Source organism: Monodelphis domestica, chromosome 8 (assembly GCF_027887165.1).
Source record: "Monodelphis domestica isolate mMonDom1 chromosome 8, mMonDom1.pri, whole genome shotgun sequence".
In the NCBI taxonomy this organism is placed as follows: domain Eukaryota; kingdom Metazoa; phylum Chordata; class Mammalia; order Didelphimorphia; family Didelphidae; genus Monodelphis; species Monodelphis domestica.
The window spans coordinates 186,573,384-186,601,066 of NC_077234.1; the positions used below are offsets into that span (position 1 = coordinate 186,573,384).

The following is a 27,683-nucleotide window of genomic DNA, read 5'->3' on the forward strand; positions in this document are numbered from 1 at the left end:
GAGCGTTACAACAATACTGTCAAGAAGGTGCAAGAGATGTTACTGTGACATTTTTATTCTCATTTTGTAGCTAAAGAAAAGGGGCTTCAGGAAAGTTAGATGATTGATCTAAGTTCACATGACTATAACTGTCAAAACTAGATTAGAACTTGGGCTTTTCCTGATTCCAATTATATTTCTAGAGACTTCTTCTATTACTTTTCTAGAGATTATTAGGTACCGTAGTTCTGAGCTTGGCATTAAGGAGTCCCGAGTTCAAATGGAGCCATAGATACTTATTAATTCCTGGGGAAGTCAATTGACTGCTGTCGGTTTCCTTAACTGTAAAAACAGAATAATAATGACACCTATCTCCCATGGCTGCTGTGAGAATCAAAAGGGATATTTGCAAAGTGCCCAGCATAGAGTAGGTACTTTATAAATGCTTTTTTTCTTCCTTTTTACACCATGCTGTTTCACTGAAGCCGAATGAGCTCCTGCTGCTGCCTATCAGATATGGGAAAATATCTACCTACAGGAAGGACTTCCCTGGAAGAGCAAGGTATAGAAGGACACCTTTTATATGCAGAGGCTCTTATTCCTTTCTCAGCTGCAACTATTCTAGGAAATATTTCTGCCAGTTGGGTCCAAATCCAGTGTATGAAAAAGAATAGAACCTGGGATAAGGATGGAAATCTCATCCTTTTCATGTAAAAGAAACCTTGCCTTGAGTCCTATACTTGGAAGATGTCAAGATTTTCCATTGCAGGATATAATAGCAGTACTAAACAGGAATTTTAGGAAGAAATATATTTTATTTGCAGTCAAAATTTGAACCCCAGAAATGAATTTTTGTAAGTCTAAAATCAATGGGAAATTTACAAAAATATTCTTTATAAATAAGAACTTTAGGAGCAAATTTTCTTACTGGTGTTCCTTTATAACCTCATCGTAGGATTATAGATTTTTAATTGGAAGAGAACTTACAGATATCTGGTCTAACTCCATCATTTTACATATGAAGAACAGCAAATTCAGAATTCAAATCCAGGTTCACTCGAGTTCAAATCTAGCACTCTTTACACTATGCCTCATATAGATTATGCCTACATGATAAGCTCACACCAGTGTTTCAGACAGTGCCTTTAGGATCAGCCAATATAGGTCACTTAGATGGAAACCAATAAAAAAAATGTGGCTGTCTCATCTTGGGTGCCCACATCAGTCTATAAGTAAGCAGTCCTCTTCTCCATTTAAGTTATATGTCAGTGAAGGCATATAATAGTGCTTTTATTTGACCAATATAAAGTACATCTTTCCATAATGTCAGTGGAAGAAAAATTGTAATTAAGACTCACCTAAATATCTTGGGTAAAAATAGTCCTATGGGGAAAAAAAGAAAAAGGGTCAATTAGTACAATTATTGATTTTATGATACAACCAGCAATTAGCTAATGGCTGGTGACTCATTACTGCAGACCCACAGCCTGAGTTTGAAGTCAACCTGGATGTTCTTTTTCCTGAGTGGACTGAAATAGTTGCTATCATGGAATTGACACAATTGATGAATGGAGGGAAATGACAAAAACTACTAGCCCTGTCTTGAAGAAGTGCTTGATGACCGAGTCACAGAGTAAACCTTGGCCGTGACTGTCCAGGAAGCCACGTAACCTACTATCCAAGGGAAAGTCGTTGGCCATGACAGAGAGTAAGAGGAATCGGAGGACAAAAATCAGAGGGAAAAGTAGAGAATCACTTAGCCACTTGTTTCGCTTTTCCCTTCCAACAGGAGGGCTCTCATGCAATGGTATCTGTAGTAATAACCTCTGTAGAACTGACACTTCTGACTGAATAGTGAGGCAAGTAAGATGAAAAGCTAAAGGTCTTAATATGCAGAATGACTTCCGCCACACAGCTGGTGGATTTATTCGCTCAGAGTAAACACAGAACATTGTTCTAGTGGCACTTTAAGAAGGCCAAAAATAGTCAGGAAAAAATGACTTGGGAGTAATTTCATTCAGGAAACAACTTTCTCTTAGTTACTGATTAACTCAAGAGGCTTATCCAAGGAACATAAGATAATATGACCTAGGACCTCCCATCTAGTCTAACCCTGACATTTGACAGATAAGGAAATTCAGGACCAAGGTAGTTAGGATTTGAATACAACTCCCCTGACTGCAAAACCAATGTCCTTTCCACTGGACTGTGAGTTGGACCACATTGTGTTTTTGTTCAACACTTAACCGTATGCACCTTCACTTGCTTGCAAAAAAATTCTTGTGAAATAATTGATTAAAAGTTATATCAACTATACTACTATTTATAACATCCCCTTCCCCTCAAATCACAATGGTGTAATGAAAAGGTTGGAAGGGTGAGGAATCAAAGATGTAAATGACTCAAGGGATAAAGAACCAGCCGTCAAAGTCAAAGTAGAGAGCCAAGACCGACACTCTAGCTGCTAAAGGGCACTAATTGTCACCTAGATAAGTAGAAGGGTGTCAATGGTGGATCTACCCATTTCTTGATTCTGCATCCCTGGAATTCTTTAGGATTTTGCCATTATAGAATTTATATTGTCACTCATGGGGCAATTTCCTAAGATTTTTGCTTTGGTTTAGAGACTACTGGTTTTCTGATTACCCTGCTAAAATATCTTATACTGGCTATCAGGCTGGATCTCTGGCATACCACCAAACTTTACGGATAGTAGGATTGTGCCCTCTAGTCTTCTGAACTCGTGAACAGTTCTGGACACCGAGAAATAGTTTGAGATTTACCAGGTTTCAAACAAAATGTGTTTATTTAACTTGGTTTAACTATAACCTGAGACCATTAATGCTAAACAAATTCACCTTACAAGCTCATCTATATGCTTTCTTTTTTATATATATAAACAAAATCCCTTACCTTCAGTCTTAGAATAGATCTTAAGACAGAAAAGTAGCAAGGTTGGGCATTTGGGGTTAAGTGACTTGCCTAGGGTCACACAGGTAGCAAGTGTCTGAGGCTGTATTTGAATCCAGGAGCTCCCATCTCCAGATCTGGCTCTCTAACCATGGAGCCACCTCACTGTCCCCCATCTATATACGTACAATAACTTTCAGATAACTTATTAAATCTTCAAAGATGCCAGCCTTCAAAATTTACCCTGGTCCTACCGCATATTGTTGATGCCAATTAACCATATCCATCCTGCACCTGCCTCCTCTTTTCTATGTAGAGAGAACCTAGGTGAATGCCTGCAGTAGATATTTGCCTTGTCCCTTAGGGGAGAACTACTTCATAGCTTTCTTTAAAAGCCTTGTTAAGTTCTTTTTTCCATGTGTTTCTAAAAATTATTTTCTAGTGAAATTGTAATGTGTCACTTCCAAGTTCTTTAAAAGAAAACAGCTGTATCAGAAGCAAAAGTTTGTATCTAAATCTGTGTGGGATGGTTGCTAAGGGACCATTCATTGTAAATGTTGAGTAAGACCAAGCCTGGTTTTAAAAAGCTAGGAACTGAGGTTAAAAAATAAGAAAATTACTCCCTTCAGACTGAAAAAAAGAATCCCTACTTTTGCATGGCTCCCTAGTTTTCTCTTTCTACTTCTGCCCAACGATGAAATAAAACCATACTAAGTGCTAGCAGCAAAGTGGACAATTCATGTCCTCAAATGTGCTGAATACTCATTTTACTGAATAAAAGCAGAAAATTCTAGCTTTCTCTGGTCAGAGAAATGAACAAACAGCTGTGGAGGCTTCCTCGTCTGCTTAAGCTTAATGCTGAAACATAATGAGATAGGGAGAAAGTTATTCTTTTACAAAAAAGCCCTACCTGACCCATTAGCAGTCTTTACAATGTCAATAAAATTCACAGATGTTTTGTGTGCAGGGGAGGCCCACAGGGTGTGTGAAGGGTTATTAAAGCTAAACTTAATTATTTAAGGTGGACAAAAGAAATGTTCTTTTCACGCTTTTGGAATGCAAGTGTTAGATTGAGGATGAATGATTTCTTTAAAACTGGTACAATTGTGTACCATCATTTAAAGGGGCAAGGATCTAGGGCAGACAGCTAGGTGGCTCAGCTTAGAGACAAGAGGTTGTGGGATGAGATTCAACTTCTGTACTTCCCAGCTGTGTGACCCTGAGCAAGTCACTTTACCCCCACTGTCTAGCCATTACAGCTCTTTTGCCTTGGAACCAATACACGATATTAAGTTTAAGATGGAAGGTGAGGGTTTTTTAAAAAGTAACTTGGTTAATAGTTAGGGTTAGCCCGTTTAATAGTAATTTATATTTTTATTTTAAAAAACACAACTTAGTTGGAAAACATTTTATTAGTCCCTCTTCAGTGAACTAGTTATTTAGAGCCTGGCTTTTAGAACCATGTGGCCATAACCCAGGTACCTCCACTGTTGTGCCCTAGTAATGGGGTGTCCTAATTGTCGACAAAATGTTTAAGAACAACTGAATAATCTGTCAAGGGCTGGACTTAAAACTTGAAGCCTACAAAGTGGCAATAAATATCATTTCCCACAAATGCAGATTTCCGTGAAAGCCAAGAAAAATGGGAATTTGGTCCTTCTCAAAAAGCTTTTTTATGAAGTATCTATTTCACATTAGACATGGCATTAGGCAGTGGAGATACAAAAACAAAACGAAACATACTCCACCCTCAAAGAATGTATATTCTATTGGGGAAAGAGCAACTTGTGCATCAAATATTAGATACAAAATACACACGAAGTAATTTCTGCAGGGCAGAGCGCTAGCAACTCAGGAGATTTGCATAGCTTTTCCTGGAAGAGGTAGCAGGGGGTGAGCTTTGAGAGAATCTAGGGATGCTATGAGGAGTAGCTGAAAATATACATTGGAGGCATGAGGGAAAGAGATGGGTGACGGCAGATATACTGTCATGTGCGGTGAACAGCAAGGCAGCTAGTTTAATGTGAAGGAGATTAATGTGTAATGAGCCTGATAAGGTATGTTACTCAGATAACATCAACAAAATTTATATAGTGCTTTAAGGTTTATAAAGCACTTTACAAACATTAAATCCATTTTACTTTCACAATACCCCAAGGAAGTAAGTGCTATTACTACCCCCCCCATTTTATAGATGAGGAAACTGAGGCTAGCAGACATTAAGTGATTGCTTTAAGATTTACAAAGCACTTTACAAACATTAAATCCATTTTACTTTCACAATACCCCAAGGAAGTAAGTGCTATTACTAACCCCCCATTTTATAGATGAGGAAACTGAGGCTAGCAGACATTAAGTGATTGCTTTAAGATTTACAAAGCACTTTACAAACATTAAATCCATTTTACTTTCACAATACCCCAAGGAAGCAAGTGCTATTACTAACCCCCCATTTTATAGATGAGGAAACTGAGGCTAGCAGACATTAAGTGATTTGCCCAGGCTTATATAGTAAGTGTCAGAGGCTAAAACTTAGAACTTCTTTCTCCAGGAACAGTGCTCTATCTACCACCCCCATCTAATTCCCTGAAAAGCTTTAAAAGTCAAATACAAGTCTGATTTTTATTCTAAAGACAAGAAGAAGACACTAGAGTGTCTTAAGCACTGTTGAACCTATGCTTTTGGATTGTCTGGAGAAGAAAAGAGACCGAGCCTAAGAGAGAAGGGAAGAAGGGAGGAAGGGAGGGAGGGAGAAAGGAAGGGAGGGAGAGTGAAAGAGGAATGAAAGAAGGAAGGAAGGAAAGAAAGAAGGAAGGAAGGAAGGAAGGAAGGAAGGAAGGAAGGAAGGAAGGGAAGAAGAAAGGAAAGGAGGAAGGAGGGGAAAAAAGCATTTTTAAGTACTTACTATGTGCCAGACATTGGGGTATGTCAGGTCGAATTTGAACTCAGTTCTTCCTAATTCCAGGCCCAGTGCTCCATTCCCTGTATCACTTACAAACTAATAATAATAACTGCTAGCATTCATATAACACTCAAATTTTACAAAGTGTTTTACAACTATTATCTCATTTGACCCTCAAAACAAGTCTTGGAACTCAAAATATAACAAGAAAAAAAATTTAACCCAACTTTGGGATGTATGTGCTCTTATTATCTCTCTTTTACAGTTGGAGAAATTGTGGCAGACAATAAATGACCAGAACGTACAGTGTCTAAGGCTGAATTTGAACTCAAATGTTCAAGAGTCCAAGTGCAGTCTCTATGCACTGTACTACCTAGTTGCCTACAAAAGCCAATTAAAAGGAAATGAGGGCCTGAATGAAGAAGGGCATGGCGGAGAAGTATTTTGGGGAGACTACAAAGATTAATAGTAACTGATTAGATATGAGGAGTGAGGGGGAGTGAGGAAGAGTTGAGGATAACGATGAGATTGCTCATCTGGTTCAGTCTCTGCCTTCCATTCTTGACATAACTTGATCTCAAGTCTTCCTGGCTTTAAGTCCAGCTCTCTATTTATTACCATGGTGCCTCTGCATGCAGGCTAGGTAACTTTGGGGCAAACCACTTAACCTCTCAGTCCTCTAGGCAACTCTCTAATACCGCAGAGAAGGAATGAAACTGCACTGGTCATGGGAATTCCCTCACCCAGAAGCTCCATCTACCAGTGAAATCACAAGTCTAGTCCCCTAACCCTGTCACTAGTATGATATCAATAACAGCTGACATTAATATAGGGCTTTAAGGTTTACACAGCACATTACATAATTATTTGAGTTGAGCCCCACAACAACCCTGTAAGGCAAATAATGCAGGTATTACAAATAATGTGCCACTATCCGCCAGATGGGGCAGCTGGTGGCACAGTAGATACAGTGCTGTATAGTTTGGAAGATTTATCTTCTCAAGTTCAAATCTGGCTTTACATATTTACTGTGTGACCCTGGGCAAGTCCCTTAACTATTTGCCTCAGTTTCCTCATCTATAAAATAAGGTGAAGAAAGAAATGGCAAACCACTCCAGGATCTTTGCCAAGAAAATCCCAATTGAGTCATGAAGAGTTGGATGTGACTGATAAATGACTGACTGAACAACATCCTTTACTATAAGAAATCTAAAATGTGTTAGTGGGGGAATAACTTGCACTGGGCCACAAAGTTCAGAAAGTATTGGAGGCAGGATTCAGGCTTGGGTTTCTCCTGATTCCAAGTCTGACACTTCTAATGTACCAAAGTACATCTCTTCTTATAAACATAAAACAAGGTCAAAATGGTCTGACTAATGAAAGCCAGGTCATAGGAGACATGGAAAAAATACCTCTTCAGTCAAACTAAAGACCATTCACGTCCCTTCCAAGGTGCAAAGTATTTAAAGAGGAGGCACAATGTTGGACTGGCCACTCAGCTTGCTGGCACCAGTTTTTAGGTAGTAGAAGGGCCATCCCATTGACAGCCTTGTAATCAAACTACTACGGTAATGTTGCAGAATCAAACCCAAACGAATTTCCTCTTAGGGTGAGCCAGACTCTTAGCTGTCTGATGCTTTTAGCTGGATCACTGAAATCTGGCCCAGTCCCCTATGGCTAATATTCATTCTTACAAAGAACAGTTTACAGGAATTTAACTAGAGCAGACAGAAGGATTCTTGCTTCCAAGATGGACACCACCCCCTGAATCTGGTCCATGACTTTCCAATTTTTCATTAGCCTTTGTGATAGAGGCTGGCACTAGAGGAGAAGTGCCAGACTGAGGAGTATATGAAATTGATCACGATCCCGATCCCGATCAGTTTCATATACTCTTCAGTCTGGCACTTCTCCTCTAGTGCCAGCCTCTATCACGCCTTGCTAGGATGATGGGAGAATTCAACCACTCTTCAAGAATTTATTAAGTTCATATGAGGTGCCAGGCAATGGAGATGATGCAAGGACAGAACAGTATGGAATAAGAGTAGTAATGAGTGAGACAATTCCTCCTGATAATTTACATTCTTTTGTTTTTTACCTTACCGTGTCTTAGAATCAATACTAAGTATTGGTAAGGGCTAGGCAAATGAGGCCAAGTGACTAGCTCAGTGTCACACAGATAGAAAGTGTCTGAGGTCACATTTGAACTCAGGACCTCCTGTCTCCAAGCCTGACACTCTATCCACTGAGCCACCTCACTGCCCCAAGAGTTTACATTCAAATGGAAATTTAACCAACTCCAAGTAGGGACTTCTAACTCAAAGATCTATTATAGAAGAATTTGAACTGAGCAAGATGATGAGAACTTGAACCAGACTAGACACAGCAGGTTATGTTTAGCCCAAATTTGATCATTTATTTTGTTTTTCAATTATTTTCAGTCATGTTCATCTCTTCATGATCCTATTTGGGGTTTTCTTGGCAAAGAACCTGGAGTATGTTCTCTCCTTCAGTTCATATAACAGATGAGGAAACTGAGGCAAAGAGAGGTAAGTGACTTGCCCAGGGTCACTCAACTGTGTGAAACTATGTGAAGACACTGCTTTATTAACTTTACAGAGCTATATAAGTGATCTACATCCTCTTGCAGTCTCTAGGGGTGGCTTTCCTGGGTAAATAGAGTATTTAACTCTTTGGAATACAAGCAGCCTTAGCTTCCTAGCTCTCTCATTTTATTTGCATTCTTTCTCAGTTTGGTTTTGTAAACAGAATAGTCTGAACTTGGGACTAAAGGCACCTTGAAGGGAGTTAGTCATCCTGAATCGTGGGGCCTGGTGAAGAAGCCAAACCACAGGAATCCCTCCTGGAATAGAGCAGAAGAGCTCAGCCACCGCGCCTCAGGAGCAGGCACTCTTTTAATGTTACTATTTTAGTCATTGAGTTTTAACCAATAAATCAAATGCATTATTACCTTTCTTCCAAGGGGCCTCATTAGGTTTAATAATAAGCATGATCATTAATTGTGATTCTTACTCTAAGAAAGCATTTCATCCTTGGCTACCCAAGAGCCTTACCTTGTACAACTTAACAAAAAAGATCTAAGAAGCTTCTTGAACCAATGGGAAATGCCCCAGATTTGGCAATGAGAAGCTCTGATCCTTAACTATCTGTCAGATTGCCAGCAAGTCCCTTCATTTCCTTGACTCAGTTTCTTCTTCAGTAAAATGGGGCTATTCATAATGCAACCACAGGATGCTTGGAGGGGGGGGAAAACTTTTGTTAACCTCCCAAGTACTGCAGAAATGTGGGCTTTTTTTTTTTAATATTTATTTATTTATTTATTTATTTTAATATTATTTTATTTGGTCGTTTTCATACATTATTCACTGGAAACAAAGATCGTTTTCTTTTCCTCCCCTCCCCCCCCCCCCCCCCCCCCCCGCCTTTCCCTCTCCCATAGCCGACGCATGATTCCACTGGTTATCACATGTGTTCTTGACTCGAACCCATTTCCCTGTTGTTGGAGTTTGCATTGAAATGTGGGCTTTTTTAAAAATATGGGCTATGTCCAGGATATGAGGCATTGTTAAAAAGAAAAAGGTTGTTTTCAGTTCTGTTTTCCAAAATCAGAATCGGGGGAAAAAAGGGGACAAGAAAACTCAGCTTGTCTGTAGATGAGGTGAGAGAATATTATCTAAAAGAGCAGACTATGTGACTCATAGGCTAGGTCATGAAGTTTCTTTTGGAGTGTCAGCAAGTTTAGAGATTGATACTTACCTCACTGATAAATATTGAGATGTTTTCTATGAGAAATGACCCAAGCAATCTCCACCCAACTCTTGCTTTTCTGTGATCATCAGATTTTCTTTTTTTTTTTTGTCTGCTAGCAGACCTGGCTGGTTACAGAAAGACTGGCCTAGGGAATAAGATGAATTATTTCTAATTTCTAGAGTATCTTGAGTCTTGAGCAACTGAAAATGGTTTCACAGACACTCTCATAATTTTGTTTTTTTTTTAAACCTTCCAACTTAGAATCAATATTGTGTATTGGTTATAAGGCAGAAAAGTAGTAAGGGCTAGGCAATGGGGGTCAAGTGACTTGTCAAGGATCACATAGCTAAAATTATCTGAAGCCACATTTGAACCCAGGACCCTCCATTTCTAGGCCTGCCTCTCAATCTACTGAGTCACCAAGCTGGCCCCTGACTCTATTCTTTTGAAGAAATGCAGAGAAAAAAACAGTATTTTGGCTGAACTCCTTCCTTTTTTGAAGGTCTTATTTTTCTGGGCTTCAGTGTTCTATTCTCTAAAATGAAGGGGTTATCGGTAGAATTGTGCATCAGCTACAGAGTGTGGGGAATAGGGAAAGAACACGAATCATGTAACCATGAAAAAATATTCTAAATTAATTAATTAAATAAAATTTTTCCATCTGAAATAAATAAATGATCAAAAAATAAAATAAAGGGGTTACAATCTTATTTTGCAAATAAAATCCAAGTTCTTTAGCCGGACATTCAAGGTCTTCCACTATCTGGCCCCAGGCTACCTTTCCAGCTACATTCCTTACCTATAAGCCCTATATTCCAGCCCTCACAGATTCCTTCATTTCTCCCTCATGCTATTCTCCCATGCTCACAAGGTCTTCTCTTCTTGTGTGTCAATCAAAATTAGCTTCCTTGAAGACTCAGCTTGTACACATGCTGCTTCCTCTAGAATTTTTTTGATCTCACCAACTGGAATTGCTAGAGATTAGAATATTATGTTTCCTCTCAAGTGGAACCAATATACATTGCCTTGTAGAGGGGCTATTGGTGTACAGGTCACATCTCCTCTCCTTTGAGATTCTTTAAACTCACTGAGAGCAGAGGCTATATTTTCTTCATACTGGTATCCGCTATAGTGCCTCACATAATTCTTTGGAATTCAGCAGACATATATGAAGTGCCTACTGTATACAAAGGTAGATGAGAGATGTCAGTGATACAAAGACAAACTGAAATAGTCCCTACTTGCAAGGAGATTATTGTCCAAAGGAAGGGATAGGAAACAAACTAGTAGAGAGGACATGAAATATACACAAGAAAATATATACCATACACATACATATCTTGCATTGTTGTTGTTTGGTCATTTCAGTTGTGTCTGACTCTTTGTGACCCAATTTGGGAAATTTTTGGCAGATACTAGAGTGGTTTGCCATTTCTTCCTCTAGCTCATTTTACAAATGAGGGAACTGAGGCAAATTGGGTTCAATGACTTGCCCAGGGTCACATAGCTAGTAAGCATCTAAGACTAGTTTTGAACTCAGGTCTTCCTGATTCCAGGTCTAACTTTTTGGCCATGGTGCCATCTAACTGCCCCCTAAGGATTCAACAAAAGGCAAAAACAAAAAAACAATAATAATCCTTGCTCTCAAAAAATTTAATAATGCAATAAGGGACAGAACATGCAAACAACACTGTAGAAATAAGATATATACAGGATGAATTGCAAACAGTGTCAGAGGGAAGGCTCTAAGTTGGGGAGGACTGGGAAAGGCTTACCTAGGCTACTGTTATAGCTTCCTGGTACAATGGAAGCAGAACTCACTCTGAAATCAGAGAACCTAGGCTCAAATCTTGATTCAAGACTTACTATCTTTGGGACCATGGATGAGTCAATTAATCACCCTGGGTCTTGGTTCCTGATCTGTAAAATGAGGGATTCAGAACTAGAACCATGGTCCCAGGACCAACGGAGATAATTATAAAGTGCTTAGAATCACGCCTGGCTCATAGTAAGCAATTATATAAATGTTAGCTAATATTATTTAATATGATCAGAGTGCCTGGCACATAGTAGGTGCTTAATAAATGTAAGGTAAGAGTTAATCCAATCTGAGCAAAGAGGAGTCTGACAGAGATCAGCTGCAGAGAGAGCTGAGGAGATGCAAGAAGAAAAAACTGCAAGTTCCAGGGGGGAACCTGAAGCTTGGAGAACTCCAACTGGTCACTCACTTCACCTCACTTCCAGCTGGGAGCCAGAGAGAAGAGGTAGATCTCCTAGGCTAGGAAGAAGCTTGGGTCTCCTGGAGATCAACTGTTTCCCTGTGAACCCCTGGATACCTCTCACTCAGCTCTCAACAACAGCACAGAACCATCAGTGAATATTGTGGACTGAGACTTGAAAAAGCCATCCACAGAGATCCTTTTCAAAGACCTCATTTTCCATCTTTCTCCCTATGGACTCCTGTAGTCAAAGCTAGTTAGCTTAGGAGTAGGGACCAACCAGCAGCTGGCAAGAAGAGGGCTCAAGGCTGATAGCCTTGAACCCCTAGACCTTGGGGGGAGGCAGTCTGCCAGAGGGGACAAGTCAATAGGGCTTCCTGCTCACCGTTTCTCCCTGTCTGATAGTTTTACCATTCCTTCCCTGTTTGAACCCAAATAAATTATCTACTACTTTAGAGTTAGGTCTGTCTAGTTTCTAATACTAGGAAAGGGGACTTACCTCTCCCCAAAAAGGGGGGTTAGCCCAGGATCCCAGTTCCAAACTACCAGACCCAAGGAGCAACCATCTCTCCTGGGCTGTGGAGTAGCCCAAGGTCCTGAGGGGAAGTGGTAGTTGGTGTCCCTGAGAGATCCAGAGGCAGAAGAGTTCATCCTGCCTTTCAAGAATAGCTGGGACCTAAAGGGGGAGCAGTGTGTCATCTTACCAAGGCTTCCCCATCTCCCAGAACCATTCTCTGAGGAGACATACTCCCTCTTTCAGGGAAACAAGACTTGGTTACCTCCCCCCAAAAGAAAGAGAGGGGAAGAACGATCTCTCCACCCTCTCAACTCTTTCCCTCTCTCCCTCCATCATCTCTGTGTTTCCTTTTAGGCCTTTCATTACATAAATGCAAGTCACTGACAGAATGATAAAGGCTAAATTACTGTGGTTACCATGTAAGTGTGGAGAAAGGAATGTACATAATAGATACCATGGAGAAAGTATATGATAAATATTTGAGGAATGAAAGAAATGAGCAAATAAGACAAAAAAAATGTGGCTAGCCAAAGACCTCATAGTGAAGTATTAGCAGAACTGGGCCTGGAAGAAATTGAGAGTAGGAGGCAATTTGTATTGGAAAGAATCTTGGTCTTGGGGTGAGAAATCTGCCTGCCTGAGTCCTTCCCAGGCTTATAAGCTAGTCCCTGAACAAGTAAGCTAACCTCCCTGAGCTTCAGCTTCCTCATCGGTACAATGAGGAAAGTAATAATTCTACTAACTACTTCAAAGGGGTGTTTAAGAAAACATTTTGTAAACTTTAAGGAGCTAGATAAATGTAATTTATTATTTTTAGAAGCCAGATGGCCTAAGTTCTTAGTGTAATGCTTTCTTTGTTAGATTATTTTAAAAAACAACAAAAAAACCCACCCCCCCAGACCAGAAAACCCTCCCCACCCAACAAAAAAAATGTATTATCATCCCCTCTATATCTATTGTTTAAAAACAGAATTCGTAAGGTCTTTATTGTATAATCTTCAAATTTCCCAGGGATTCACACTGCTTTCTTTTGATCCTGCTTTCTGAATGAAACATCTGATGCCCCAGTCTACCTAGTCCAGAAATGTTAACGTTATGCTACGCTCATCTTTCACAGACTCTCCTAAACCCTTGTGCTAGCCCATTTCCTTCTAGGAAGCTACTTTGAACTACCATGGTCATCGAAACGAAAGGTCATTGTTTTAAGGCAAGGCAATCTACCAGTAATAATATTTCTCAACAAGTTTATTTTCCCCCTCCTTATTACTTATTATTATTGTTATCACTGTTATGATTGCCAATAATAATAATCAGAACTTCTACTTGCAAAGTACTTTTAACCCCTGGATTTGAAAGTTCTTTATGAAAGGGAAATGTCACCATAGTTAAGGGATAGGATCTAGACACAGGATTTCACTACAATGAAGAATTTTTAGGTAAAGGAGGGAATTCCTTGTACCCCTACAGGCTGGCATATTCTCTGCCAGTTATGATGTTTTTTTTTTGTTAAAGACATTTTATTTTAGCAATTATATATAATAATAATTTTCCACATAAGTTTTCTGAAGTTAAATGATATGATCCAGATGGGCTCCCTTTTTCCTTTGCCTACACCTTCCTGGTATTATCATGCAAACCATATTGTTCATCTTTGTAAGAGAATAATCATATAAAACCAAAACCTCAAAATAAAACCCAAATAAACTAAAGTAAAATCGTACGCTTTGATCTGCATTCTGACTCCAACAGTTCTTTCTCTGGAGGTGGATAAAATTCTTTGTCATAAATCCCTCAGAATTGTCCTAAATCATGCAGGTTATCATCTTAAGAGAGTTGCCTAGATCATGCAGGTCAAATGACTTACCTAGGTTCATATAGCCAATAATGGTCAGAGGAAAGACTTGAACTCATTCAGGCCTTCCTGACTCTGAAGTCAACTTGCTACCCAATGTCTCTCCATTAACAGTTTACAAGTTTATAAAGCTGTGACTAATTCCACACCTTATTTTGACAACACCCTGAAGTGTTTTCAGTGACCCAACGGAAAGGCTTGACATTCTTGGGATAAAGAATATGATTAAAAAAATTTTTTTGAAGCAGAACATAGACTACACCACACTTTCAGGAAGGGGAGGGAGTCAGAATAGCAAATAAACAAAGACAGGTTACTAAAAACCCCAAAAGGCTGCTGAAAGTGAAGCCAAGGCAGTTTTGGAAAAGTGGCTTATGTCAGTAAAATTCCCTGGAGCAGGACTTACAGCCCATCTTGGTCTGATAGAACACACACACCCTTCCCCTCTCTCTCCTGAATGTTTCACCGATATCATGTAAGAGCCTGTAGCACAGCACACTGGTCTCAATCTATTAACACCCATTCTTGTTTTCCTCCAGCCTTTTAATGGCCTTTATTTATGGTCAGGTAAAATGACCTCCCCGAAACTGGATAGGCAAGTTCCCAAGATGCAAGTCAGGCAGACAGCACTTCCAAGTTTGCCAGACAACACTTCTTTTCCCCTTGACCCTCTGGAAAAATTCAGAGTATGACACACCTTTCCGTGGGCTCCTCTCCCCAGGTACCAGAGAAATATCTGAATGCTCACTCTCTCTCGGGGAGTCACAGTACCTAAATACAAGGGCGTTCTGCAGAGCTAACATGGCTAGTGTTCCAGATAGCATGCTGGTCGTGAGTGGTTGCTTTTCATTTTTCCCCCAAAGAAAGCCCCTTGATTGTTCTTCTTCCTTCCTTAAGACACTATGAGAAGCCATAATGTAATTCTTAAATGAACAATGTAGTGCATTTCAGGGGGTTCCTGTTCTAACAAAATGCTGGGTGTTGTCACCAAATCACCAGAGATGACAGATGGGAAAAACCTCTTACATCATTCACCCTGGATACCCAGGGGACTGCTGCAGGGTTGACCACAGCATACTTGAATACTGGATCTTTTTCTTTGTCAAATGACTAAAGCAAAAGGGCTTTCCTCACTTCTCCAGAGCAGAACCTCTTCCAACCCTAAACAATCCACTTCAAACAACTCCAGTAAAGACTCGACTAAAAGCAACAAATACTACCAAAAGTAAAAACAACTCAAATTTACCTAACTGTAAAATTTGGAAGTCATGTGACTGGCACATAGAGCTGGCTAGGAACAGCTGATTTCAAGTTCTGCTTCTGACCTAGACTGGCTATATGATCACAAGTCCGCTTAACCCCTCAGTTCTCAGGGAGCAATTTAAGGCTATAAATCCCTGATAAGGAGCTGATCTGCATTGGTGGGAAGAATTTCCTTACCTGGGAGTTTCTTATACTAATGAAATCACAGATCTTGCCTTTATCCTCTGCCTCTTTACAAAGCAAACACTTGGCAGAGGAATTGTGTTGAATAGTCAAAGTTTCAAGATGGTGGAAGGGACTGTTTCATATGACCCAAGCCAAAAGTTGACTTCATGTTGAAGTCTGTCGAATACCTCTGCCACTACAACTCTAATGACTATTTGCCAGCCAGGTCTGTCTCATAATGAAAAATAGAAGTGATATATAAATAAATAATGAATGATATAAGAATGGTTGCAAAATGCTTTGCAAAATTACATAAATGTATACTATTATTACAAAAGCATGATATAGAATAGAATATGAAAATGGACAATAGGACTCTTCTCAGAGGTAAAGACCTTTCCTGTAGCATCCTCAGTGGCCCTATGTAAATGCAAAAATGTAAAAAAAATGTAAATATAAAAAAAGCAAATTCTTATATTTTTTGTAAAAACGTAAGAAAAAAATATAGTATGTGCCATTAGATGCCACTGAGAGGAGAAAAAAAGACATGGCCAACCCTGTGTTGGTTAGGTCTTTACCTCTCCAGTTACATTCTAATTTGGGCGTTTAGACCAACCAGAGAACATGCAGTCCAAGGAAATATATAGACTGTATGATATGGACTATTCATGCTATAAAAAATTCAGAAAAAGGATATTTCTTATAAGCAGGGCTAGTTAGAGACGGTTTCATAAAGAAGATAAAATTTAAACTGGGTCTTGAAAGATGGGAAGGATTTGAACTGGAATAAAAAGAAAGAACACTCTAAGCTCAGGGATTAGAGAAAAAATGATCAAGTATATTTTAGTCTATAGGCTGGAAAAGAGAGTCTCGCCATGTCTCTAGACGAGAAATCATGGTTTCCAATCTGGTCTCAGATACTTCTTAGCTGTGTGACTTAACCCCAGTGGCCTAGACCTTAACACTTTTCAACTTTGGAACCACCATGGGTGCCAAGATTCAAAAAGAAAGGTGGAGTCCAACTGATGACTTTGGATGCCAACCCGGAGTTTGGTTTCTTAGCACTAAGCACTAAGAATCTAAGATTCTTGAATATGAGAATGGGATGTCAGACGTATTGAAGGATTTGGAAAGAGCATAATTCAGGCCAGGCCCAGTAACGATGGAAATGGAAAGGAAGGAATGAAAGACAGTAAGTACAAAAGAAAAATCCCTAGGGCTTAGTCACTGATTAGATAAAGGAGAGCTAAAGAGGGAAGAGGCTGGAGTGGCTCAAGGATTTTGAAATTGAGAGCCAGAGAAAGATAGCAGCCTTCACCTAAGTGGGGAAAATGGGGAGAGTTGGTTTAAAAGGGGAAGAAATAAGAGACTTGAAAAAGAAAGGGATTGAGAGACTAGAGTTCAAGAGATGTCTCTGGTGGGAAGCGATGGTGTTAATGTTCTCTCAGGCACAGGCTGCCTTCTACTCTTTGGACTTTACTTCTAACCCCTAAGGTTTGGGTTCTCTAATGGGGAATATAGAGTACAGTCACCCACTCCATATTCAGAGACTGAATGGAATTTAAAGCTAAAAGGTCACAAGTAAGGAAGCTTATCTGGGTTAGGATGCTCATTTCCTTTACCACCCACATTAAGAGAATAAGAGCTAATAATACAAAAAGAAAAGTTAACAAATTCAGCTCCCATTTTCCCTGGATTCCACAATAGGGCAGAGAATTTACAGCTGGCAGGAACTCTGAAAGACTTAAACCTTTTACAGGTAAGGAAACCAGGTTTAGAGAAGGGCCATTGACTTTCCCAGGAAGCAGAGACTGCCCTGGGTTTATTCATTTCATTTTTACTTCAAGTCCTGTCTCCAATTCAATGTGACACCATTCGATGGCTCAAACACTTGTTAAGGTGCTAAGCATTTAACTAAGCATGAAGAAAGATCTAAAATAATAGCTCTTATCCCTGCCCTCGGGGAGTTTACAGTCTAGAAATATCATCATTTGAGACTCATCCTGTGCAGAACCCTTGTTAACCCCACTCTGTCTCACTACAATTTGGGCCAGACAGAGCCAGAAGTAGGGGTAGGTAAAAACTGACGGCTGCTTTTGTAGAAAGGAATGGGCATTGGAGCTCAACAAGAAATGTTTTTAAATACTCCTTAATGGTAAATTAATATTATTATTAAATTAATTCATATTGAACTAATGTCATGATATATTCATCTTTTAAATGCAGATAATTTTTAATAATAGACAATTCCAGTCTCCATGGCAGCAAAGTATTTTCCCCACAGATCAAGTGCCCTGTTTGGTGGCCAGTGGCACACAGGGAGGGAACTCAAGTCTTCAAAGCCCACAAGAACTTTCACTTGTCATTGCTGTCAAAGAAAGCACCAACCAAGAAAGACCGCATTATTTTTCCTTACTCAGCAACTTTTGTACTGAGGTGTACTGGAGGAGCTCAGTGGGGGGAAAGGTCTGCAAATGGGCATTTCTGTGATTCTGGCTCCCAGACCAGAGTTGGAAGGACGACTCATCATTGAGCAAGTTGATTAGATCAAGGTGAGTTCAAAGGACTGGGGGGGAAAACCTTATTGCGGTGCAGGGAATTTTTTTTTCTTTTTAGAAGTAAATTGATGTAGGACTTAATTAAGGGAGGGCATATCAGACTATCTGAAATGAGTCAATTACAGTTCTGCTGGGAGGTTCATATAATCAAGGTACTAAATCTTGGAGTTTCTGATGCTAGGCTTTCTTGGTTGAGTATCTAGGGGGAAAGTATGTGTGTGTGTTTAGGTATGTGTGTAGAGATGTACATATACACATGTATATATTTACACATATACATGCTCGTATACACACACACATAAAACGTGGTCGTCTTTTAGCTGTATCTGACTCTTCATGACCTCATTTGGGATTTTCTTGGCAAGGATACTGGAATGGTTTGCCATTCTCTTCTCCAACTCAGTTGACAGATGAGGAAACTGAAGCAAACAAGTGACTTTCCTAAATCATACAGCTATTTAGTTTCTCAGGCTGGATTTGAACTCAGGTTCTCCTGACTCCAGGTCCAACACTCTATTTACTGTGTCATGTAGCTGCTGCTATACACACACACACACACACACACACACACACACACACACAGCCATGTTTTATTTATTTATATATATATATATATACACACACATACACGTATACTATATGTGTGTGCATATATATTTGACATGTGTATATATATATTTTTAGATATTATATGTATATATAAAGGTAGATATATACTATATACTATATATTGTGCTAATCTTTTTCCTCATTATTGTTTTAATATATATGCTGCCAGGCAGAGCCAGAAATACATATATTCATATATATATATATATAACATCATATATTATTATATATTAATATGTCTTATATTCTAGTTTTTAGTTTTCTATAGAAACACACGTGTTTATGTAGACGTCACACATATGGCTTTGTTTTATAATCTACATATAATAGGTTAGGACAGTGCCTGACATACAGTAGGTGCTTAATAAATGTTTATTGGTTGACTAATACATATTAATAATATACTACAAATATTTATCTATTCCTATCTACACAGTGAACTGGAAAATCATGAGTTTTAGAGCAAGAAGTAACCAGAGATGATCTAGCTCAATCCTTCATTTTGCAGGGGAGGAATTTAAGACTCACAAGTGATTTGCCCTAAATCACATAAAATCTCTTCACTGGACTCCAAATCCCACTTCAGGCAATATAGGAAATTTCAAATCCCCAAACCTGACTTAATTTGGGGAGTCTTGATTTACAAATTTATCAGTTTAGGTATTTTCCAATGTAGATACTTCCTCGAGTGCAGGATTTGCAAGTCATTTTTCAATATGTAGTCTTTGAGAGATGCCTGGGATGTGTAGGGATTAAGTGATGTGTCTGGTAATATCAGGCACAGATCTTCTGACTCCAAGGTCTGTCCTCTTACCTGCTATGCCCTTGTATCTCTCTTCTGCAAATTACCTGGATAAAATTTCGACCATTTCACCCATGAATTACCTGGATAATTATACCTATGTAGATATTACCTTTGACTTAAGTGACCATCATTATTATAAATTGCTCTTAAGTGATGAGTTAATATAAATTTTGCTTTAAAATGTCTCCATCCAAAATGACTATCTACAAAGTCTCTTTGCGTCTTCATTTTTTTAATTAAAAAAAATTGATAAGCCTTTATCTTCCATCTTATATTGCTAATAAGTATCAGTTCCAGGGTAGAAAAGAGGTAAGGGCTAGGTAATTGGGATTAAATGACTTGCTAAGAAGTATCTGGGGCCATATTTGAACCCAGGAACTCCCATCTCCAGGTCTGGTACTGAGCTGCTCCCTCTTTGGCTTTTAAACAAAAGAAACTGAACTGGGTAAGAAGATAACATTTTTGGCTGTGCCAATGGTGTAGAGTGGACTGGAAAATTCAACCATTTTTGCATTACATTGCTGGCCCTTAATTGTAAATGTGTATACTTCCAGTATAACTTTACAGGAACTCACAGAGTATATTTCTTGGAAAAGATCGCTTCCATCACCAACCATGGGCGTTTGGTGAGCTATGGGTATATTTTATCACATAAGCTTTGTGCAGATGAGTTACGTTTGAGCGATGGGGAGGAGCTTAGGTTTGGGTTTTTGTAATTCTAGTCCTAATTCAGAATAATGATGAAACTGAGTTTCCTGGGTTTCTATTCTTTCAGTATTTCTCTGTTCTTGAATCTTAGTGAATTCCACACTGTTCAGCAGATTTTATTAAATCATACCAGAAGCTAAGGAGAGGGACATCGATTCTGTTGCTTTGGAAAGATATTTCCTCATGCATCAGGCTGAAGCACCTGCTAGAGAGCTAGCTGTTGTTCTCAGTTCTCAGGAGGCTTTTTAAGGGGTGGTCTGCCTTCTTTTTTCCTCACCAAATTAGTGAAACAATTAGGCTGGGAAGTCTCGTGTTCAAAAAAGCAACTCACCATCCCAAGATCCCAAATAAAACATCAGACACTTAGTTTGGCAGGGCAAGGGTGCACACTGGACACAGTCCTTCAACGTGGCATCCCACTGCTTTCCTACAAATATTGTTTCCCAACTTCTGGTCCACAACAAATGTTCACTGGTTTCATAAAACTTTTATTACCCAAAGACTTTACTCTGTTTTGTTGTTGTTAATCGTTACTTTCTTAGAAGCAATACTTATCATCAGTTCCAAGACAGAAGCCCTATAAGGGCTAGGAAACTGGGATTAAGTGACTTTGCCCAGGGTCATACAGCTGGGCAGTAATTGAAGCCAGATTTGAACCCTGGATCTCCTGTCTCCAGACCTGGCACTCTATCCACTAAGACACCTAGATGCCCCTTAACTGGCATTTATTAAGCACTTTTAAGTGTCAGGCACAGAGAACATATATGCAATACAGGAATCAACTTCTACTCATAAGGACTAACACAAAATCCATTCCCTTTTTAAACAAAATCTGGTGTTTTTTCTGGAAATGTATGATTTCAAATCTTGGAATGACACAATAATTGAAGAATCAAAGTTATAAGTAACCCAAGTTCAATGGATAGGCATATAATAAGTTTTTTAAAATGGCCTGTCTTCCCCACAAAAATCAAATGATTAGAACCTGTATTCTTTTGTATTTGATGTTATACAGAACTACCAAGAGTCAGTAGATGAGCATTTATTTGAAAAACAACTTTTTTTGTTATTCAGCCTGATTCTTTGTGATCTCATTTGGGGTTTTCTTGGCAAAATGGTTTGCTATTTCCTTCTCCCACTCATTTGACACAGGAGGAAACTGAGGCAAATGGGGTTAAATGACTTGCCCAGGGTCATACAGCTAGTAAGTGTCTGGGCCAGATTTGAACTCAGGAAGACCCCTCTTCCTTACTCCACATTTGGAACTCTATCTATTGGGCCACATAGCTACCCCAAAACTAAATTAGATCATATAACAGCTTGTCATTCACAAATTTTTCACCATTTCCTTAATGAATTCCTCAGCAAATAAAGCTGGCAAGTAGCAATGCCAGGATTTTTTTTGCACAATTCCGGGGTTGTTGCTGAGTGATGTATTTGACTATGTCCTGGAGGTGAGTGAGCCTGACTTCTTTCTTGTTTGCCCTACCAGGGCCTATGCCAAGTATCAGTATTTATTGGTGCCCATGGGCTGCATGGCTTGTAGGGGATGCTAAAGGGAAATATATGATTCTTATTCCCCTGGACCTCTTGGAGTCATAGAGGGTCATCTGACCCAAGAATCAACAGAAATTGAGCAGTGACTCAAAAATGCTGTCATTGGGGGAACAGCCTGGTGGCTCAGTGGATTGAGAGTCAGACCCAAAGATGGGAAGTCCTAGGTTCAAATCTACCCTCAGACACTTTCCTAGCTGGGTGACCCTGGGCAAGTCACTTAACCCCTTCACCTCCATTGCCTTAATCTTACCATCCTTCTGTCTTAAAACCAATACATAGTATTGATTGTAAGACTTGAAGGTAAGGGTTAAAAAAAAACCTAGCATTGCTACTTGCCAGCTTTATGATTCTTGACAAGTCACTTGGCTTCTAGATTCTCAGTTCTTTCTCAGTATGCTGGGTTTGGAGTCAGAGAACATGAAACTAAATAAATACCAGTTCTGCCACCAACTAGATATATGACCTTGGGTCAATTCAAAGTCTCTGTTCATTAGTTTCCTCAACTGGATACTGTGGGAGGAGGACTACAGATGATCAATTGTCCCTTTGAGTTTTAAATCTTATGGTCTTAATATGGAAGCATGTTTTGCATGATAATATTATGTATATGTATATATATATATATATATATATATAAATTAAATACAGATCAAATTGCTTTCCATCTCCAAGGGGACAAGAAGGGAGGGAGGAAAATCATTTGGATCTTATAATTTCAGGAAATGTATGCTAAAAATTGTTATTACATGCAATTGGAAAAATAAAATATCTTCAAAAAAATTTTATGGTCTTAAGTCAAAAGGAAAACTATTCCTCCATTCTATAAGTTGGGAGGGTAGCACAGTGGAAGGAGCCCTGAAGCTAGTATCAGAAGTCCAAGTTTAAATCCTCTGTAACCTTAGGTCAATCATTCCCTACCTCAGAACCTCAGTTGCATAATCTAGAAAATAAAAGTGTTGGGTTAATAAAAGGATCAAAAACTTCCATATTAAGACCATAAAATTTTTAACTCAAAGGGATCAGAGAGATCATCTATAGTGCCCCTTCCTCAGTATTCAGATGAGGAAACTAATGAAAACTTTTAAGATGCTTCCAGTTCTAAATCTAGGTGGTACAGTGGATAGAGTAATAGCCTGGAAACAAGAAGTTATATTTTCTGTCATTTCAGTCATTTTTGACCCTTTGTGACCCCATGTGGGTTTTTTGGGGGGAGGGAAGGCAAAGAAACCCAGAGTGATTTGCCATTTTCATTTCTACCTCATTTGACAGTTGAGGAAACTGAGGCCAACAAGGTTAAGTGACTTCCCAGGGTACACAGTGAGTAAGTATCTAAGGTTAGATTTGAACTCAAGAAGAAGAGTCTTCCTGATTTCAGGCTGGCACTCTAGCCACTATGCCACTTAGGTGCCCAAGCCAAGAAGCCCTGGGCAAATCACTTCACCTCTGCCTCACTTTCCTCAAGTATAAAATGATAATAACAGTATCAACTCCTAGGTGAGGATCAAATGAGGTGATATTTATAAAGCACTTTAGCATGATAAATCCACACAGTAGAGGCTAAATAAAAGCTTATTCCCTCCCCATATTTACTGGAACACAGTGGCCAGCATGATCTGGGGAACAAGTGGCTTTGAGATTGCAAATCTAAAAGTGATTTTCCCACTCAGCTTTTTCAAGCTGGTCCACCTCTAAGGAAATCAAAAGGAGAAATAGACAGGGTTTCAAGTGCTTAGCATAATAATAATGCTGACAAAGAGGACATTGAGGATTTCCAAACACACCCAAGGAGCCTTCCAAGATCAGGCAGTCAGGCATCTGTAGGATTTTCAGTTACTTGTGAAAATCTGACAGGAGGCAATCCTGGCTGTGACTCTTAGCATTCTGGGGCTTTGGGGAAATCACTTGACCTCTCACTGAAGGGTCTCAGTTTTTTCAACCATAAAATGAAGAGTTTGGACTAGATGACTCGCAAGGTCCCTTCCTGCCCTAAACCTATGATTCCAGTATCACAGCGACATAATAATCACCCTCAGATAGGCAGCATCTAACTTAACTGGGTGGTGGCCATTTATCTGAGGTGAAAAGTGCACCATGTTGAATTTAGCAAATTGAGTTTTCGGTGGTATTTCTTTGGACCTAAAGCACCTTATAGGTGAATGAAATGTATCTCATGAAGATGGGCAATGACAAGGTTGACAGGAACCAATTTTCTAACCATTTCTTTTTTTTTTTGGAAATTTTAATTTAGTCAATTTAGAACATTATTTCTTGGTTACAAGAATCATGTTCTTTCCCTCCCTCAGACAAAAAGGGAAAATTGTGGACCAAAGAAAGGACAAGAGAGGAAGCCCACCCACCATCAATCTCAAATAGGACAAGATGGAAAGACAAAAAGGACACATACCAATCTCAAATGAATTATATTTTCCAGGTTTTTCTTATGCTCATATTTATAGATATATAAAATTTATATTTATAAATATATAAATTATGTTTATATAAATTATATATATTTATAAAGTTATATTTATAATATACAAATTTTATATTGATATTTATATGTATGCACTGTTAAATTGTATTTATAATACATATAAATTTTAAAATATATATTTATAAATATATGTAAAACCATTTACAATAACTACATCAATATATTGTTGATTCTAGCAATGAGAAATATTTACACATATGAATGAATATAGAAATTCTGAGTTTGGGCATGAAGAAGTTTCATTTTAATCTTCCTCCAAGCCCTGGGAATTTAGTTAGAATAGTATATCCTCAAATGGAAACACGTAGGCACGTTTGCATTTCATGTATTACCCTGTCACCTCTAATGATTACTACGCTGGTACAAGCAGAACCTCTCTGAGAAGGGGCCCTGGCTAGAGACTTCAGGAGGGCTAGGCTTGGGCTCCTCTTCTAATTTTGCCAAGGGCAAGGCGGTTGACCTGCCTGGGATTCAGTCGCCCTCTCAGGAAAATGTGAATTCATGCAGCAAGGAGTTGCTGGAGAAAAGGAGACTCAAGCTGCATTGGAAGTTAGATGCATAACCGGTCTGACTATTTTACAAACAACCAGTCAATTTAGACTAAAAAAAAATCAGCCAAACCAGTTGTCTGACTGGTTAATTGACTGAATTGACCAGTTTTCTGACTGGGAAAGTAACAAGGAGCAGCCTTAAGAGAAGAGAGCAGAAGCAATTAGAAAGAGATCAGCAGTCAGAGAGGGAGCTGAATGGGGAACTCTTTGGTGAGTACAGGGCATGGGGGAACAAACAGAGCAGCTGGGGGGAAGGACAGAGGAGAAAATGCTCTAAGAGAGGAGGGATTAATGACTGAGAAACCAGAGGACCGGAATGGGTAGCCACAGGAAGGAAAACCGGAGGAAATCTTCAAAAGATAATGCAATCTTAGCATTTAATGTGGCGTCTGTGTTTAGCCCAAGGTCACATAAAGAAATGAGGCAGGCGAACCTTTTCTGCTGAAGAAAAAGATGATGGGTGGAGGAAAAGGGAATGAAGAAGGATATGAATAACTTGCTGCTTGGGTAAGGGTCCAAAGAGGGTCCACATAGGAATACAGATAATCCTCCTCACCTGTCTTCCTCCTTGGCCCCTAAGACAGCTTTTTTCTTGCTTGAGATGCTCCTAAATCTTAGCGACAATCTCCATCGCCCAAAGATTCCCAAATTACCTTTTCAACAAAGATCAGAACTAACAAGGAACTTTGGGATTATCTATTCCAAGAGTCTCATTTCACAAAAGAGGAAACTGAGGAAGGCAGAAAGGAGGTGACTTGCCCAAGACCACCCAAATAAGGCTGAATTTAGAGCTAAAGGGGACCTCAAAGGCTTGATATCTCCCTCAGATGCTTAGTATCTGTGTGATGGTCAAATCTCAGTTTCTTCATTTATAAAATGAATATATATGGCTTCTGAGATCTTTTCCAGCTTTAGCTGTCTAGCTTTAGCACTCTTATTTTGCAGACCTCAAAACAGAGGTCCAGGGAGAGAAAGTGACTTGCCCAAAGTCATAAAGCAGGAGTCCTTATCCATTCTTGGATCATGAGCTTCCCTCTACTCCCCCTCTACTGGAGTCTAATGAAGCCTATAGATTCTTTCTCAAAATAATGTTTTTAATGTACAAAATAAAATATACAAGATTATAAAGGAAACCAATTTTATTGAAATAGTTATCAAAATATTAAAAACAAAAAAGTCCATGGACTCCAGGTTAGTCAGTTTGGGCTTCAAAGTCAGGTCTTTTGGTTCCAAATTCAAGGCTCTTTCCAAATATCTAATGCAACTCAATCATGCAGTTCCTTATTGCCCACAATCTTCCTGTTGGACCAAAATTAGAAGCAAGCCAAAGAGTACCTGGGGGCAGCTAAGGGACACAGTGGATGTGGGGCCTGGAGTCAGGATGATCAGAGTCTAAACCTAGGCTCAGACACTAGTTATATTTTACCTTATTTGCCTCAGTTTCCTCACCTTTAAAGTGAGCTGGAGAAGGAAAAATGGCAAATCACCAAGTATCTTTGCCAAGAAAACCTCAAATTGTAAAAATGGAGATTTGAACCCTAGAATCCAATCCCCAGAAGTCCTTGGCCACTTCCCAGAATGCTTTGTAATCTCACTGAGATCCTCACCTGGGCAAGATCAAAAATTTCTATTTAAACTGGTTGTAAAGCCTACCAGCTCTCTTTCCTGTTTCTGCTTCCAAGCAGACGTGTCTCTCATGATGTAGGTGAGGTTGAATGGGTCTCTCGGCCACCCAGGCACGTGCTTTCTTACTTGTATTTTCTTAAATTCTTAATCCTTAATAAACCTCTAAAAATATAATACTTCTAGCAGAGAGAAACTAATTTTTACCTCCCACAGTTTGGCCAAAATTTTAATCTTGACAAAATGGGGTCATGAGGAGTCAGACATGATTGAAATGACTCAACAACAACAACAAAAGGGTTAACTAAAAGCAAGTGCTGAGGGTTAAATAAGTAAATATTGTACATGGATGAAGGGACTGGACTGAACTGAATTGGCTAACCTGCTCCTGGATTATCCTGAAATAGGACTGTACCTCAAAATTAAGCATGGATAAGCTAGGGGAGATAAGCCCCTAGAGATAATGTAGATTTTTTTTTTTACAGGAACTCACATGCCAGAGATTTATGACTCTTCTGTGGGCATTGAGTGATGTATAATATATTTCAGAAAAAAACAATTATAGGGAGTGGGGGCGACGGGAAAGACTATGGATTGATTTTTCTACTAAGTAGAATCCTATTAGTCCAGAGTCTAAAGAGAGACATTAGAGATCATCTAATTTGACTCCATTTTGCTTTTGTTTTTGTTCAGTTGTTTCAGTTGCATCCCTATTTGTGATCTTTATTTGAGGTTTTCTTAGCAGAGAGAGTGGAGTGGTTTGCCACCTCTATCTCCATCTCATTTTATAGATGAGGAAATAAATGACTTGTCCAGGGTCACCCAGCTAGGAAGCATCTGAGACTGGACTTGAATTCAGGAAAACGAAGCCTAGACAAGTGAAGTGACTTGCCCAAGGTTATAGAACCAGAAAGAAGAAAGTCAAGAAGACTAGACCATGTCAAACTATTGTATACATCACTAATAGAATCACAGGAACTCAGCACAAAAAAAAAGGACCTTAAAGATAAAAATCTAAGTCTTGTTTAACAGATAAGAAAACTGGAGGGGTAAATAATAATAATAATAATAATATTTTTATATAATTTAGTATGTTTTATATAATTGTTATTGTAAAATAATGATAATATTGCCAGAGGTAAATAATAATTATAATAGCTTACCCTTTATATAGTACTTACTATGTGCCAGGCACTGTGC

General features: G+C 39.0%; 1 protein-coding gene across 1 annotated transcript in view; it reads right to left on the reverse strand.

Annotated features, from left to right (window-relative positions):
• The window catches only part of GAS6 (growth arrest specific 6), a 95,503-nt gene that overhangs the window by 58,071 nt on the left and 9,749 nt on the right, over positions 1-27,683 (reverse strand). Inside the window, exon 3 of the mRNA XM_001373488.4 lies at positions 1,338-1,362. Coding sequence (XP_001373525.2) covers positions 1,338-1,362 — 25 coding nt within the window. The remainder of the gene's footprint in view (positions 1-1,337; positions 1,363-27,683) is intronic.